The sequence below is a fragment of the Polypterus senegalus genome, chromosome 2 (assembly GCF_016835505.1).
Source record: "Polypterus senegalus isolate Bchr_013 chromosome 2, ASM1683550v1, whole genome shotgun sequence".
Lineage (NCBI taxonomy): Eukaryota > Metazoa > Chordata > Cladistia > Polypteriformes > Polypteridae > Polypterus > Polypterus senegalus.
This window is the reverse complement of record NC_053155.1, coordinates 136,570,646-136,587,216: the sequence shown is the minus strand read 5'-3', so window position 1 is coordinate 136,587,216 and position 16,571 is coordinate 136,570,646. Positions and strand designations below refer to the sequence as shown.

Sequence of the window (16,571 nt, the reverse complement as noted above, 5' to 3'; positions counted from 1 at the left end):
CCTTCGGGTGACAAGTACATAATTAAAATTCTATAAATTTCTCTGTTTCTGTATATGCTATCATAATAACTGTACTACCTATTCTACAAAATAAATGAAATGGCTTGCAGAAAGCAAACCTTAATTACTGCTGTTTTTTGATGCTAGAAGTATTTTTTATTAATGGCAATTTATATCTTCACCTCAGGACAGGAAAGCTATTTACAGAAAATGATAGGTTAAATACTGATAAGTATAAAAATGTAAGCTTACGTATATTGAAGTACTTATGTTTTCAATTTTCTTTGTTCATTTGTTTATTGTCATGGTGGAACATTCTGATCTTCTGTGTATTGTTATGCAGTTATTTTAAAGGGAAATCATCTTTTAGTTTACATATGACATGATTTATTATATATTTTAATAACCATCATTATGGGACCTATGCTTTATACTTGCTGCCCCAAACAAAATCTTGGATTGTCAAATCAAATGTAATTATTTGAATATAATTCCAATGTATTAAAAAAAATTTACTTGAAGACAAAAACAGATATTCAAATGATGAATGCAAATTTTGAGCACATTTCATAATTACTGTTCAAAACCTTCTGATTGGTGAATAACTGTTGTTCATCAACAAATGGACATGATGATGTGACTTGCTAGTACCACAAAGAAAAAAAAGATATTTGCTGGAAGCATACAATGTGTTGCTGAGTGCTGCCTAAAGAGACACAGAAATGATGCTGGGAAAATTATTTGTGACATAAACCTTTTCAGCTCTGCCTGCTAACCTTCGAAATGAAGCTATATCAGCAACCCTATGGACAAACTCATAAGAGATTCCTTTGTTCAGTTAGCTTTACACAAACCAAAAATGAGCCTCTGCTTGAATTATGCGAGCCCCTGCAGGTGCAAAATAAAAGCACACTATGGAGGTGAAAAATTACAAACAACAAACTAAGTTACTGATATGAAAAAGTATCATTATAGTAAAGGCATCCAACATTTCTTACAAAAATTTGAAAGAGTCTTTCATCTATATTTAGTTGTTGGGCGTAAACATATGTGTGAAGTTATAAGCACTTAATGCGTTATGGGCACTGTGAGAGGAAAAGAAAAAATGGTAAAAATATTATTGATAATGATTGTAAATAAAAAGAAAAAAAGCACATTAATTGCTTCCTTTCTATTGCAATACAGCTTATACAAGAGCATACATGTATCATTCAGAGTTTTTAGTTTTGGTCTCAGTATATTTGAACACGCATTTATTTTTAATTTGAACTTTCAAATTTGAATTTTAGGCTAATTTTTCAGTACTGAGAAAAAAATATATTTTCATGCCTTTATTTATTAAGAAAGTAATCAGTGACACAAAAAAGAAGGCAGCTTGGGAATAAAGACCAGAAGAAATATAATTAAATCCTATTTTGCACGCATTACTTAAATTCTGCTTGATTTCACAGTGTTTCAATTGTTGGTAATCCCACTTCCTGAACTGGAAATGTGTAATGTGGCACAATAGTAGCCAGCCTTTTTATGATCAGTAAAACACATGATAGATATGGCATTTATAAGGCCTTGCACCTTGTAAATTCCCTTAGAATGTCAGTTCATCCTCAGTGTCATGGTAACTCTGCTTAAGTGACATTTAGGTGTAATTAAAGTTTCTAATGTGAAGAAAGAAACCAAAGGCTTTTAATTATATTTTGTGAATTGCAGAAATCAAAAGAAGTACCTGGAGAAATACTGGAAAGAGATCCAAGTTGGGGATTTTGTACGACTGCGTTGCAATGAGATTATTCCTGCTGATGTCCTGCTTTTGTCTTCAAGTGACCCAGATCGTTTGTGTTATATTGAAACAGCTACTCTGGATGGGGAGACTAACCTCAAGCAACGGCAGGTGGTGAGAAGCTTTGCAGACCTGGTAAGGGTACCCTTTTTAAATCTAAAAATATTACTTTATAGTAGTTACATAACACATTCATGTCCTGTTGTATTATATGATAGCTTATTATTTTACTAGAAAAGCAGATTACTTTTTATCATTGGATAAATGGTTACGCTCAAGGGTTGACACAGTAGCACAACGGGTAGCATTGCCACTTCACTGAACTTGAATTCATTTCAGATTCTTGGATTAGGATACTACTTTATGGATATTACAGAGTCTCATGATTTTGGTATTGGTCTACTCCAAATGTACTATTAGGTTGACTTGCAAATCTGAAGTGGCTCAGTGTGTGTTACATGTTTATGCCCCTAGGACACAGAAGACTACAACTAGTTTATGCATGTATAATAAAATGAAAATAGAGTAGTTTGCTTTGCATTAGTTCACATAAAAGAAAAACTTCAAGCTATCATATTGACTTTACAATATCACAGAATACATCTGGGTGGAAAAAAATGTCTTGGGAGAAGAGAATAGCCTGGTACAAGCAGAAGGTATTCTTGTAGTTCCCAGGCATCCAAAGTGTTTCTTCAAAGAATAGAGACAAGAAGCATGTAAGACAAGCTGATTACACAATGACTTTCCAGTTTTTAGGATACATTAATGATTTGAGTCAAGTTACAGATTATACTTGCTTGCAGACAGGATCAGAAAGAGTATTTGGTAATCCAATATGTTTGGCCAAATGGTTTACATAAGCATTTTATAGTTGTGTTTTTATTCTGGGGAATTTTTCTTCACAAATAGTTTGCAAACCTATCACACGTCTACCCATCCCTTACTGACATGTCAGTTTGGTTTAACAAAAAAAAAAATTATAATTTTTTTAGGCTGTTTTTTTATGACTGATGAAAATTTTGAACAAGTTACATTAATTTTCCTAATCTGTCTCGTAATATTTTTTTGTCAGTGTCCTAAAACATTTCCTGGCAGCACTGATTGTAGTGCCCCCTTATCAAACAGTCATAACTAAATGTGACAAATATTAAAAGTTAATCATCCAAAGAAATAATTTCTTAGAATGTTTACACTACTATACTTAATAAGAGAAAATGCTTCATATTTGCTGATTTATTTGTACAGAATTTGATTATGTGAGGGCCCAATAGGATTCATCTTTATATTTACTGTATGACTTTCAGTTTCTTCAGCTTTACTCCTTCAGTAATGCATGTTGGCATTTTAAGAGTGTTAACTTTCATATGGTCTTGTATTGCAGAATTTAATATTTTATGCCTTTTGGTGCAGTGGTTTAACTTTACCTGCTTCCAGACTAATTGTACATTTCATTATGCTTGCTGTATAACTCAGTGGGCACCTTATCTTATACAGCACCTCACATTTATTATTTTTACATAGTTATATGGGATGCTTTAGATTATTGTATTTACACATTCAAAACACTAATGGAAACTGAAAAGCTTTTCCAGAAGTAATCCAGTTTTTTTAATACAGTAATACAGTAGAGAGCAAAACTAGACAGCAGATTATGTTGAGATCAGGCCAGTGCTATTACAGTGTACAATGAAACTCACTGGAATCGTCGTTTGTGTTACCACTTGCTGTGTAGTAATCTGTAAATGTTCTTTGTGCCTACTAGAGCACTGAGCACAGTTTGTACAATTAACAGAGTGTCAGCAAAGTATTATAGCAGGTCTTTGTGAAGCAGGATGGTCCTTCCTTCAAATTGCAGAGCGAATTTATGTCTGCAGTGCACTGTTATTGGCAACATTGGGAAGGGTAGGGTACCCGCAGACACCTCAGAAGTCTCCATTTGGACTATATCATCATTATAACCTTCTTCTTTTTTAGTTGTGTTCCCCAGGTACAACTGGCACTAACTCCTTGTTAATGACATGCAGTCCTGCGGTAGTACTTTGTACAGGCTGATTGGTGAGGCCAATGGATATTTGTCGCCTTTATTTAAGAAGCAGATCCTCCTGGTTAATGAGTGAAAGTTGTGCATGTTCCAGATGGGGATTTGGTGAGCGGTCAAGTCCATTATGTATAAGCTTAGAACACACAAGACCTATGCCAGGGATCATATTTTAGGGCTCTGTTATCTAAAATGCTTGCTTGTGTCTTTTTATTTGTAGAAGGAACATTGGCCAGCATTACTTTCATCACAGATATTATCCTGCTGATCCTGATCCCATTACTGTGTGAAATAGGAAATGTGTTCTTTCGGCCTGAATATGTCTGTTTACATTTTGCATATGAAACTCCTTATGCTCTAGAGACTGTTTGCCAATTCACCTGGTCAGCATGCTCTTGGACCTCTCCCATGTTGAGTCATGTAAGGGGCTAAAATGGAAAGTGTATTTCCTGTGTCCAGCCACTGATGATGATCTCTGAGCGTTTGTGCCTCCAGGTCAAAAGGGCATGTAGTGATATATTCCAAAGAAGGATATTTGTCATCTATAAGATTGTTTACGTGTCAGTGTTCGGATCAATATTGCATCATGGGGAGGTTACACTAGGTATTAATGTGTCACTTAACTCAGTAAACCATGTTGCATCCCCTTGTGTGTATAATGATTTTCTCAACATACTTAAGATGACTCTTCCACCATTTTCCTGTAGTGTATATTACAGTATGAAAATGTGACACTACTGTTGTAGTATTAATCCATCAGTAGCATTTTTCCTTTCTGGCCTTTATTATATAGACTATTTTCATATAGTAATGTTACTTAAAGGCCTGGCTAACTGGTCACTTTCTTTGTGGAGTTTGCATGTTCGCCCTCGTCTGTCTGCGTTTTCTCTTAATACACGTGTTTGTGGTAACACCTATCAGATTAAGTTAATTGGTGACTGTAAACTGGCCCAGTAAGAGTGTGTTTGTGTAAGTGTTGATATGTCCTGTGATGAGTTAGCATTTTGTCTGGACTGGTTTCCTACCTTGCAAACAATATCCCAAAGTAGGCAGCATCAAAAATGTAAAGGTCGGGGGATGGATATATATTTGTGTAAGGTCTACTGTCATAAACATAGGACTGTAAAATATTTAAAGCAAATACCTAAGTTGATTAAACAGATGTGGGAACTGTTGGATAGCACTTGTTTGTTTGTCCTGGTATACTTTGTTTATTGTCGTTTATACTTGCTCATTGTAATTTCTTGTAAAGAAATGAATGGAATGTTACTGTTTCAAACGTCAAACATCTAGACCACAATCTTTTTTAATACAATTTATGGCATTTTTTCACAATTGCAACTGGGCTGTCTTCTTTCTGGAGGTTATTACATCTTCTCTACCATGACAAGTGAGGGCTGCACCATGTATAGGCCAAAGAAGAGATAAAAAGTTAAAATTATAAAGGATAAATAATGTAATAAAATAAATAAAAAATACAACTGTACATAACACAGATATAAATGAACAGTAAGCTACTACATTTTATATGTAGGTAAAAAAAAATAATTCTTCGTTAATTTCCACTAGATTTTCTAGTAGTTTCTGTATCATTATAATTCTTGTTTACTCTCAAAGGAATTACAACTGGTACTGCCACACAGATAAGAAATTCATTATGAATTTCATTGTATTGAATTAAAATTAGTTTTAATTAGTACTGGAGTTGCATGCTCTTACCGTAAATATGCTATTTTTAGATTCTAGATGCATGCCCAATATAACAACTGGGATCCTAACAATGTAAAAATCCCAGCAGATAGTACAGTATATGCTTTCCTCTGAAGGTTTTTTTTAAGAGGACAGATTATCTCGTATCTTTCCCACAAAAATAAATTGGAAACCAAGAAGGCATCAGAGTTAATCAGTGAAATTACCAGAATAGATCAAGAACATTCCAGGTCTCCAAATGAGGCACTGTTTAGGAAAGGACAGGCTATGCATTCAGAACTCAACCTCTTGACAACTAAAGAAACAGAACAACTCATTTTTAAATTGCGACATCATTACTATGAAAACGGAGAGAAGGCTAACAAGATCTTAGAGCAACAAATCAATAAGCAGGAAGTTTGCAATGCAGTATTAGTAATCAACAACACAGATGGGGATAGAATCATTGCCCATGAAAATATATTGCATACATTTAGAGACTACTATAAGTTCTTACATTCTACTTAGTTTAAATAACACAAGACACAATCTAATGTGTTTTTTGACACATTACGGATACCACAGCCATATATACTCCAAGTGCAGAGGAACTAGATAAACCTCTGACATTATCAGAATTACTAGATGCTATAAACTCACTTCACAGGGGGAAAGCAGCAGGTCCTGATTGCTACTCTGCTGAATTTTATAAAAACAAAATGTAGTTACTTTAGCTCTCATCTTATTAGCAACATTAATAGATGCCAGAGACAAAAAATTGTACCTCAAACTTTTCGCCAAGCATTAATTATCATTTATTTTTCCTTAAACAAAATAAGGACTTAATACAATGTGCATTATACAGACCAGTCTCACTTCTGAATAATGATGTTAAGGTTTTCTTCATAGCCCTAGCTAGAGGAACTAAGAAAGTGCTCCATTCAGTAATATCACAATACCAAACCGAATTTTTTACAGGTAGACATTTGGATTCCAATCTTTGACGCCATATTCACAATAAAGTCTAACACTCCATATATCATATTATCTTTGAATGCAGAAAAAGCATTTGGTATCGTTGAATGGGATTACCTGTTCACCACTTTGCATAAATTTGGGGTTGGCCCCAAACATATGTGCATGGATCAAACTCTTATTCAACTTAAAATCTTTTATCAAGCACATCTATCTCGTTTAGAATTGTCCAAAATATTTCCATGGCAAGATCCAACCTGTAAACGTTGCAGTCAAGCCCCAGCTTCACTGGGCCACATGTTTTGGGGTGTGTACCAAATTAACATCACTCTGGACAAAAATTTTTAAATGCCTATCAGACAGCCTTTGTGTCACAATACTCCTAATCCATTAACAGCTGTGTTTGGTGTATTCCCAGATGGGCTTAAAGTGGAGAAGCACAGAAAAACTAATTGCCTTTACTTCACTACTAGCACATAGACATGTCTTGCTCAACTGGAAGAATCGTAGCCCATGTTCTATACTATTTGAAATTGGAAAAAATCATATTTTCACTTAAGAGGATCTGTTTAAAACTTTTTTTAAAATTGGGGGAAAAGACTCCTTTCTGTTTTTACTACTCTCAACAGTTCTGCTCTGGTTGTTGGCCGCCTTCTCTTTCTCATGGGTGGGGGTTGATTTCATTTTAGCTTTGTTATATGCATTTAATAAATTCAATAAAAGATAAAAAAAAAGTAAAATAAAAAAGGTATATGCTTTCCTTTAGCAGTCTTGTTTAAATCATTCTTATAGTCACATGCAGTTTGACTAGCTTATTAACTATTTAGAATGTGAAGTATTCTTTAGCGTCTAATCTGTTTAAAAGACAATATTTTTTTTTTACTTGCAGTTAACTGCTTTTGGTTAACAATAGAATCCCTGAAGCTTACGAAAAAACTTGTAATCCTGGCCCACCTTAAATCCCTTCCCACCTCTCCATCGGCATCTTTTGTTTTGTAAATGTGTCGATCAGCATAAATGGCAAGCACCCTTCCATCCCATTCCCTGCCTTTATGGAGCTCAACTCAGGCAAAAAAGTTCTCCCAGCTCAAGCCAAGGCTTCTTATCTGCATGTGAGGTTCCTGGAGTTGTATAGGGTAAATAATACAGTATATCGTTATTTGAAATACATGCATTTCATGTGTAGGCATCAGGGATTCTAGTGTTAAATGCAAATATACTCTTTATTAATATGACATATTTTTCACTAATTCTAAATTGCTTCTAATTTTTACATTATTATTTATTTCAATCTCATAGTGTTTCATATTTATCTTTTTCTGTGGTTAACATTTTTGTAAAAAGATTCAAAATAAAGTTTCTCATTTAAGGAATAGGAATTTATATATGGGAAACAATGTATTGTATTTGTAAAGAGGAAAATGTTGAGATATATATTAAATGTTTTCTTCATTGGTTCTATTTTCAGGACTGTGAGTTTGATCCCATAAGGTATAACAGCATTATTGAATGTGAGAAGCCTAATAATGACCTTAACAGGTTTCGCGGTTACATGTAAGTCACAATTTTCTCTGTGTTTAATGCTTTTTTTTTTTCTTTAATATACTATTTGATTTTCAATTATTTTATATTTTTGTTTCTGTAAGGAAATTAACTCAAAATGATTTAAACAGATACAAATTAAATAAAACAAAAATAATGTTTTGATAATAATAATATAATTTACATTAGATCTGTCAGAATCATGTCTTAATACCAACTATTAAACCAATATTATTCAAATATTTTTTTCCTGTTTTGAGTTGAATAGGCTTTCATAATCCTTGATGAGAATGGCCAAGTGTGGAAAAAATAGTCTTTTGCTTTTCAAATAGAGGCAGCTCTGCATAGCTTCATTGTGGTTTGGTGCTAAACTGCCTGCCAGTTGTAGGAGCGGAGATGGGGAAATCCCATCATCTGCATCAACATACACTAGAGAAAAAGTCTTTGATCTACATATTCTTTTCTGGGCACCATGATTTTAGACAGTTATTAGAAAAGACTGACTAACTTATGTTCAGCAGTCTGTCAGCACTGCATGTGTACCCAAGGTGTACACTTTGTCTTCCAGTCAAGTGAAATTAAGCCTTAATACTTAGTGATTGCAGCAGCTGAGCTGCATCTAATTTTTAGCAAACTGTGGATGTTTACAGCTTGCACCCTAATGAACAAAACAGTAACAATGCCAGTTGGAATTTCTGCTACAGTCCTTTCAAAAAAAGAATATTTAGCCCCTTTCATTTGTCTTAACCATTTTTATACTTTAGTTGTTTCTTTTTTGTTTACTTTCTTGTTCCAAACAGACCTTATTTTGAAGTTAGTACACACTATGTTCCTTTCATCTGCCAAGCTGTCACACTTCTGCAGTGTCATTTATAAAGAATTGACAATTGTCATCACAGTGTGATGACTTAAATAATACCACCAAGAATATCATAATATAAACTCGTTCAAAAGCAAACCTTAACCATAAAAGAGAAGTGTTAACAATGTATTCAAACACTATTTATGTAAATCTGTAATGCAAACAGACAAAAATCATCAAAATGAAAAAATAAAAATATATATAGACCCATAAAATTGAAACCACACCTCAACAATATGAAAACCTGGGTACCAGATTCATCATTTATCTTTGTTATAATTTGATGAGAGGGGTTTGTGGCACTGCACATTTATATAAAAAAAAAAAGTAGTCAGAGGTAGTGCCGGACGGTATACCGGTTCATACCGAAAACCATTTTTTATTTTTGTTATAATATGGATTTTTCTTATACCGCAACACTGGTTTAAATTACCTAAACAACGCTTGGAATGTGGCGAAGAGTGAAACTGTTTAAGAGGGGACCTTTTTCACTGCTACACCCTTAAACACATACAACAGAGTACATGCGGTAGTGGAGGTATTGCGTGTTGAAAAAGGACAGAAAACATTCCGAAAACTAAAGCTGTAGCAGACGATAAAGTTGAACATGATGACACAGAAGTACTTTTGCCGATAAGGAGTCACATCCGCTGCATGGAGATGCATGTGGACTATTATGTTCAAATCTGTGAATACTGTTTATATAGTATTGGATTATACTGCAAGCTAAGTTGTACTTGTTTTATTTTTTTTCAATACTGTGTAATGTACCTGGGAATGAGTAATAGTGTGATGACATGTTGACTTTATTCTCGACGTTTACACTTTAATCTTGACGCTTGTGATGAGAATAAAGTCGTCATGTTGAATTTATTCTTGACATTTCCACTTTAATCTCGCCGTTTATGTCGAGATTAAAGTCGACATGCTGACTTTATTCTTGTAATTTGTCATTAATGTAGAACATTGTAAACTAAACTTCATCGTAAAATGAATATTTACTAGATTTTCTCAAACCCCGTCATAAGTTATGAGGCACATTAAATGCTTTGTGTTAAGTGTTCCCCCAGCCATGTTAAATCGGTATGTGCTTCTTAAACTGACTTCCTCTTGTACTGAGGAGGCGCTGGCAGCGATCTTTGCACAGAATACATTCACTTCAAGATATTCCTGCTCCCTGAACATTCAGAATGCTAAGATAAATACTTGATATCATTTTCATAATGAAACATTAACATTAACTTAAGACGGGGTTTGAGAAAATCTAGTAAATTAGACATTGATTTTAGGATGAAGTTTAGTTTACGACATTCTACTTCAATTATAAAACTATGAGAATAAAGTGGAAATGTCGACTTTAATCTCGACATAAGCATCAAGATTAAAGTAGAAATGTTGAGAATAAAGTCAACATGTCACCTTTATTCTCGACATATAGTTTCTTTTTTTCTTCCCTGTGTCCGTATTTTTTTCTTCACCGGGGCCCTAATACATTTCTGTAGGGCTATACCACAAATAGCATTATAAATGCTATTTAGAAGATGCAGTTTTATTATTTATGTATATAGCTTAGCTTGATGCAAGGTCCATATTAATGCAATTTGCCTAAATGATGGTTCAGTTGGTAAAGATGTCATCACTAAGTTGCACTATTATTTATTTTATTGTTATTATTTTATTAGTTTAAACATTATGCAGTTCAATGATGGTAAAGTTGTTTAAAAAGTCACTTTAATGTGTCAGTGGACAGAGATTAACATTAACAGAACATGTAGTTGGTTTAGAAAAAATATTTACTATTTATTTCTTTTCTAAGATATTTTCAGTGCAATACAACTTTTGACAAGAACCTCTGGATATTTTACTAAGTCTAAATGCCTCTTTGAATGGTTTAAAATATGCTGTCAAAATTACAGTTTAAGTTGTTTGCAAAATGTGTTCAATAAAAAGGTTCTATATTTTGACTGCATCTGTAATGTGATTCCTTCTCTTCGTTACTGGCACCCCCTTGAAAGCTATCACTTTATGGGGCCATGCAAACCTGTATTAATACTTGTGAGCACATTAAAATTACATGTACAATTGTCATGACAGTGGAATAGGTTATTCTTAGCCTGTCTACTGCAGTAATTGTAGTGGAAAATGTGGTTAACATCCACTCATGCATGGGAAAAAATACCGTCGAATACTATAATTTGGAAAAATACCGTGATATGGAATTTTGGTCATACCGCCCAGCACTAGTCAGAGGTCCTGAAGCATTCAGACTTCATGCGGTTGCAGATACACTTGGGAACGTGCACTTATCACTCTGAGGTTGATTGGGATACTTAGCTGGTCATGCATTCAAGTGCAAATGTGAGCAGACTGGTCAAGTACTTCATTCACACCTTGGAGCAGGTGAATGTAGCACCTACATTCAATTCTGCATAAAAGGTAGGCTGCGCGGCGAAACTGGGGAAAACGTTAGAGAGTTAAAAGAAGGAAAGAAAGTTGGAGCTTAAAAGAGACATGAGGGAGGGGAGGCAGGATCACGAGAAGAGTGAGAAAGAGTGGAGATAGGCAGTCAGGAAAGTGAACCCCAGATGAGGAGCATATGGCCAGAAGTTGAGGTGAGGCAGGAGAAATCAATGGCTTTGAGTAGACTTCCACCTAAGGCCAAGGAAAGGCTGGCGGTAGAACAGAGCACAGCTTGCTGTGGTACCCTGCAGACTCTGTGCGACTGGCAGGAAGGGACTCGAGCAGGATTTAAAGTATGATTGTGCTTGTTGGTTTTAAAAAGAAGCACAGTACCTTAAATTATTTTTTGGTTTGGTTGTATTTTGTCCATGTTTTAAAGGATTATTTATTGTTTGTTGGATTTTAACTTCCACACAACCACTTTGATTTTATGAATTATGTATTTATTTATTTATTGAATGAAGACCACTGTACTTTGGGACACTGTTTTAAATAAAAGCACTTGAGCACCTGCACTTACTCTTGCTGACTGTGTGTGTGTCGTCATTTGCGTTGCTCATCTGCAACTTCGTTATTGACAGTTCTGGATTCAAGCTGCCAAGTGGAGCCAATCCGGATCATCACACATAAGTACATACTTTCATGCAATAATCATGCCCATACAAATTAACATAATACCTCAATGCAGATAGGTCACACACATCCAACCCATTTATGTGAGAAAAATAACTTAAAATTACTTAAGTCTGTAAGAGCACCATGTACTAATATATGAAGAAGACTACTGGCAGAATAAAAAGTCATATAAATGTTGACCATTCTTTCCTATGATGGGTCTCAGTCTTAGCAGATCTAACAAAAAAACATGAACAGGCTTCCTCTGACATAAAATTGCACCACTGATTGAGAACTTAAGTCTTTCCGTTGTTCAGCTTAAGGCCAATATCCTTTCTCCTGATACAGTTAAAGTATAGTGTCGTAAAGCAGTTAATGTGAGGAGGCCCCTGCTTGCTGTAGTATATTTGTTACATTTCAGTTTTTCCATCATATGCTGTTCTGTGCCTTCATCGTTTCCCAGGAACGTGATCTGCTAAATCATGCTAAAATGCCCTTCACTGATCATTTTTACAGTTGCCAGTGGCACCAACCAGAAAATAATATTCTGTTTCTCTTTTTGTACCACATAATCAGGGCTTTTTAAATAACCAGCTGTTAATTAAGCTTGCACTTATGGCTCTGGAAACTGTAACATTTTCAAACTCACTTAAATTCAAAGTTATGAAAGTATTTTAGCAGCATTCGGTATTATACATAAGACAACCCTAGGTGGGGTACCAGTACATTGCACTTTACACATTCTCTCACACACACAGATGCAGACACAATTACACTCACATGGAGAAAATTTAGACATACCATTTGTAGGAAGACAATGCCATTTTTACCCAGTAAACAAAAGTTTAAAAAGATCAGGCCATTTAATCCAACAAAAGCCATCAATCCTTTTCACCTAATTTGTCTAAAATGACATCAAGAAAAGTTTTTAAGGTCCCAATAATAGTAATCATTTCCACATTACTAAGTAACTACTTACTCCATGTGTCTGTGGTTCTGTGTGTGGGGGATAAAATAGTAATGTTTCTTCAAAATCTGCAGTTTCCATGTGTCTCAATTATATTTCTATGTTTGCTTAAACTAAAATGTTTAGCCTTTTCTCTAAGTTTTCCTTCAGTCCTAGAGTTAACCTAGTTGCTCTTTTCTGTATGTCTGCTATGTATGAGTGTGAGTTTTTTGTTTTGTTTTTGCAATATGGAGACCAGAATTACACACATTACTCCATATAAAGTCTTACAAGAATGTCATAGGGCTTAATCATAATTCTCACTCCCTACTACAAACAGCAAGCTGTACAGCAACACATATTCATTTACATATATTTATTTGGCTGACACCTTTATTCAAGGCAGCTTACAAAATTTATGATACAATTGGTTACATTTCTTTAGGTTTTCCAATTGGAGCATAGGCAGATCAAGAGTCATGATGATGGTCACCGGTGTCAGTAGCGGAATTTGAACCCACACCCTCAGGGTTTGAAGTTCAAGCCTTAACCACTATAACACACTGCCTGCAATATCCACCAAGTTCTCATCATTATGAATTATTGTCTGAATTTTCATTTCTCATCATAACAACTATTGTGTTGCTTTTTAATATCTACAACAACATAAATATGGGTTTGAAGTTTTTATTCTAAATATATTTTGCACAATGCGTGTGCCTTTGTTTGTAGGTACTGGCCATCTGACAATACTTATAATTGTTTTTCTGGGCCCTTTAATATTAAGGCCAGTTGAAGAAGTCCATAGGTTAAAAAAAATAGCGGTACACACACCAGTTGCACTTGCTATGATGCTGTTTCCCTCTGCAGTTATGTAAAAGCTTCACTCACTTTCACATCAAAATCTCTAAGAAGCAAAACTTTCCCAACATATCCCTTTGTACCTGCTTAGCTTCTTGTAGAGATTTGAATAGTAAATCAGGTGGTCAGAGTAGGCCATCAAAATAGTAGTATGAAAAAATAACTTACATATTCAGCAGATTATATTTAGAAAGATGAACAAGTGCACAGGTTAACAAAATAGTGTTTTACACAGCAGTTGTTATGTCATTTCCCATCTGCAGTATTCATAAAGCCACATTCACATCAAAATTTCAAAGAAGCAAAACTGCTCCAACATACCCCTTTCTATCTACTCGACCTCTTTCAGGTATTTCTATTGTCTTTTTTCCCCAATGAAAAATCTGAAAAGGTGGCTTACATAATCAGTAAATAATCAAAAAATAAATTTTTCCCTGGTCAGGCACGAAATGGTGGACATTCAAGGTAACCCAGAGTCACAGATGTGGTTTGAGAAGCAAGTTGCCCTAACTTTCCTAATTTCGTGGAGAACTGTTTTCATTACATTTTACTGGCAGTTGTTCAGAGCACAGAAACTGTTGAGTTTTTGTCTTCTGCAATATTGGATGTGGATGCAACAAATGTAATCTTAAGTGTTTTCTACAGTCTTTGGGTATTGCTCTTTAATGCTAAGCACTGCAGAATCTCTCATTAACTGAGATGTCGCTTTTAAGTTAAAAAATATATGTAGCAGTGTGCTGTTTAGCTCTACATGGAGCAGGAGTAGTAGATGGAGTTAATTGTATAACAGATTTCCCTGTATGCTATCAACCCAGAATAGCCAGCATCTAGTCAAGAACCAGAGGTTGCCAATAACATATTAGTTTACATAGCAACACTTTAATCACAAGGATTGTGTGGTAATCTCAAATCTTTCACAATTACAAAAGCTGCTGTTTTGGTATACAGCAATAGGTACTGCAGCATTTTACTCATACATACTATACTGTATATATCAAATAGAAACCAGGTTACTTGGTTGTGTTTAGTTTTAGACAGCAGTTAAGCACATTTTTAACAAATAAGAGCTAAGTGGCTAGAAAATCACAACAACAATAGATGGCTTTTAATATTTCAAAGATACCACAGATTTTTACATTGTGAATGTTTAGTAGAAATTTCCTTTAAAATATAGATCAAAGGTCCACAGCCCCATATAAACAATATTTCACTTCAGATGCATTGCCATCTTTGATAGGTGCACTAAGCCTGATACAATGTAGCATCATTTCCCATCTGCAGTATTCATAAAGCCACATTCACATCAAAATTTCAAAGAAGCAAAACTGCTCCAACATACCCCTTTCTATCTACTCGACCTCTTTCAGGTATTTCTATTGTCTTTTTTCCCCAATGAAAAATCTGAAAAGGTGGCTTACATAATCAGTAAATAATCAAAAAATAAATTTTTCCCTGGTCAGGCACGAAATGGTGGACATTCAAGGTAACCCAGAGTCACAGATGTGGTTTGAGAAGCAAGTTGCCCTAACTTTCCTAATTTCGTGGAGAACTGTTTTCATTACATTTTACTGGCAGTTGTTCAGAGCACAGAAACTGTTGAGTTTTTGTCTTCTGCAATATTGGATGTGGATGCAACAAATGTAATCTTAAGTGTTTTCTACAGTCTTTGGGTATTGCTCTTTAATGCTAAGCACTGCAGAATCTCTCATTAACTGAGATGTCGCTTTTAAGTTAAAAAATATATGTAGCAGTGTGCTGTTTAGCTCTACATGGAGCAGGAGTAGTAGATGGAGTTAATTGTATAACAGATTTCCCTGTATGCTATCAACCCAGAATAGCCAGCATCTAGTCAAGAACCAGAGGTTGCCAATAACATATTAGTTTACATAGCAACACTTTAATCACAAGGATTGTGTGGTAATCTCAAATCTTTCACAATTACAAAAGCTGCTGTTTTGGTATACAGCAATAGGTACTGCAGCATTTTACTCATACATACTATACTGTATATATCAAATAGAAACCAGGTTACTTGGTTGTGTTTAGTTTTAGACAGCAGTTAAGCACATTTTTAACAAATAAGAGCTAAGTGGCTAGAAAATCACAACAACAATAGATGGCTTTTAATATTTCAAAGATACCACAGATTTTTACATTGTGAATGTTTAGTAGAAATTTCCTTTAAAATATAGATCAAAGGTCCACAGCCCCATATAAACAATATTTCACTTCAGATGCATTGCCATCTTTGATAGGTGCACTAAGCCTGATACAATGTAGCATCATTTGGTTACTACTGTAGCGTTACTTTTCAGCCAGGGATGATACGCAAAACAGTTGTCTTGGCCCTGGAGAAATCACTGTATACTATATTATTAAATTATTTATATATTTCAGTAGTTTTGGCTCTGATGATTAAAATGTAGCTTTACAAGAGATAATTGTAATACACTGCACTATGTAAAGCTTTACAAATCACAAAAAAAATGTATTATAATGGGGCTAAAATAAAAATCATTCACTGGAGCAGAAAATCTATTGATTTGTTGTGTTATTAAAGGTTTATTTATATAGTGTTTTATTTTATTTAAATGGTACACCTTCTGTAATAGTGAGATTCTCTGTAAAATTGCTAGAGTTCTCGCTTGTTCACAAGAATAATTTATTCTCTATAGAAGAAGAGCACAGGCTCACCAAACAATACAAAACAAGTATTATTTGTTAATGCATTTTAATGTTGATAAACTGAATCTGCCTTGAACTTATGTCATTATTTTGTTTTAGTTTTTTCTTTGTTAGTATAGCG

General features: G+C 34.5%; 1 protein-coding gene across 1 annotated transcript in view; it reads left to right on the top strand.

Moving 5' to 3' along the window:
* atp10a (ATPase phospholipid transporting 10A) overlaps positions 1 to 16,571 on the top strand; it is a 199,142-nt gene that overhangs the window by 84,884 nt on the left and 97,687 nt on the right. The window contains exons 2-3 of the mRNA XM_039744692.1: positions 1,708 to 1,912; positions 7,948 to 8,033. Coding sequence (XP_039600626.1) covers positions 1,708 to 1,912; positions 7,948 to 8,033 — 291 coding nt within the window. The remainder of the gene's footprint in view (positions 1 to 1,707; positions 1,913 to 7,947; positions 8,034 to 16,571) is intronic.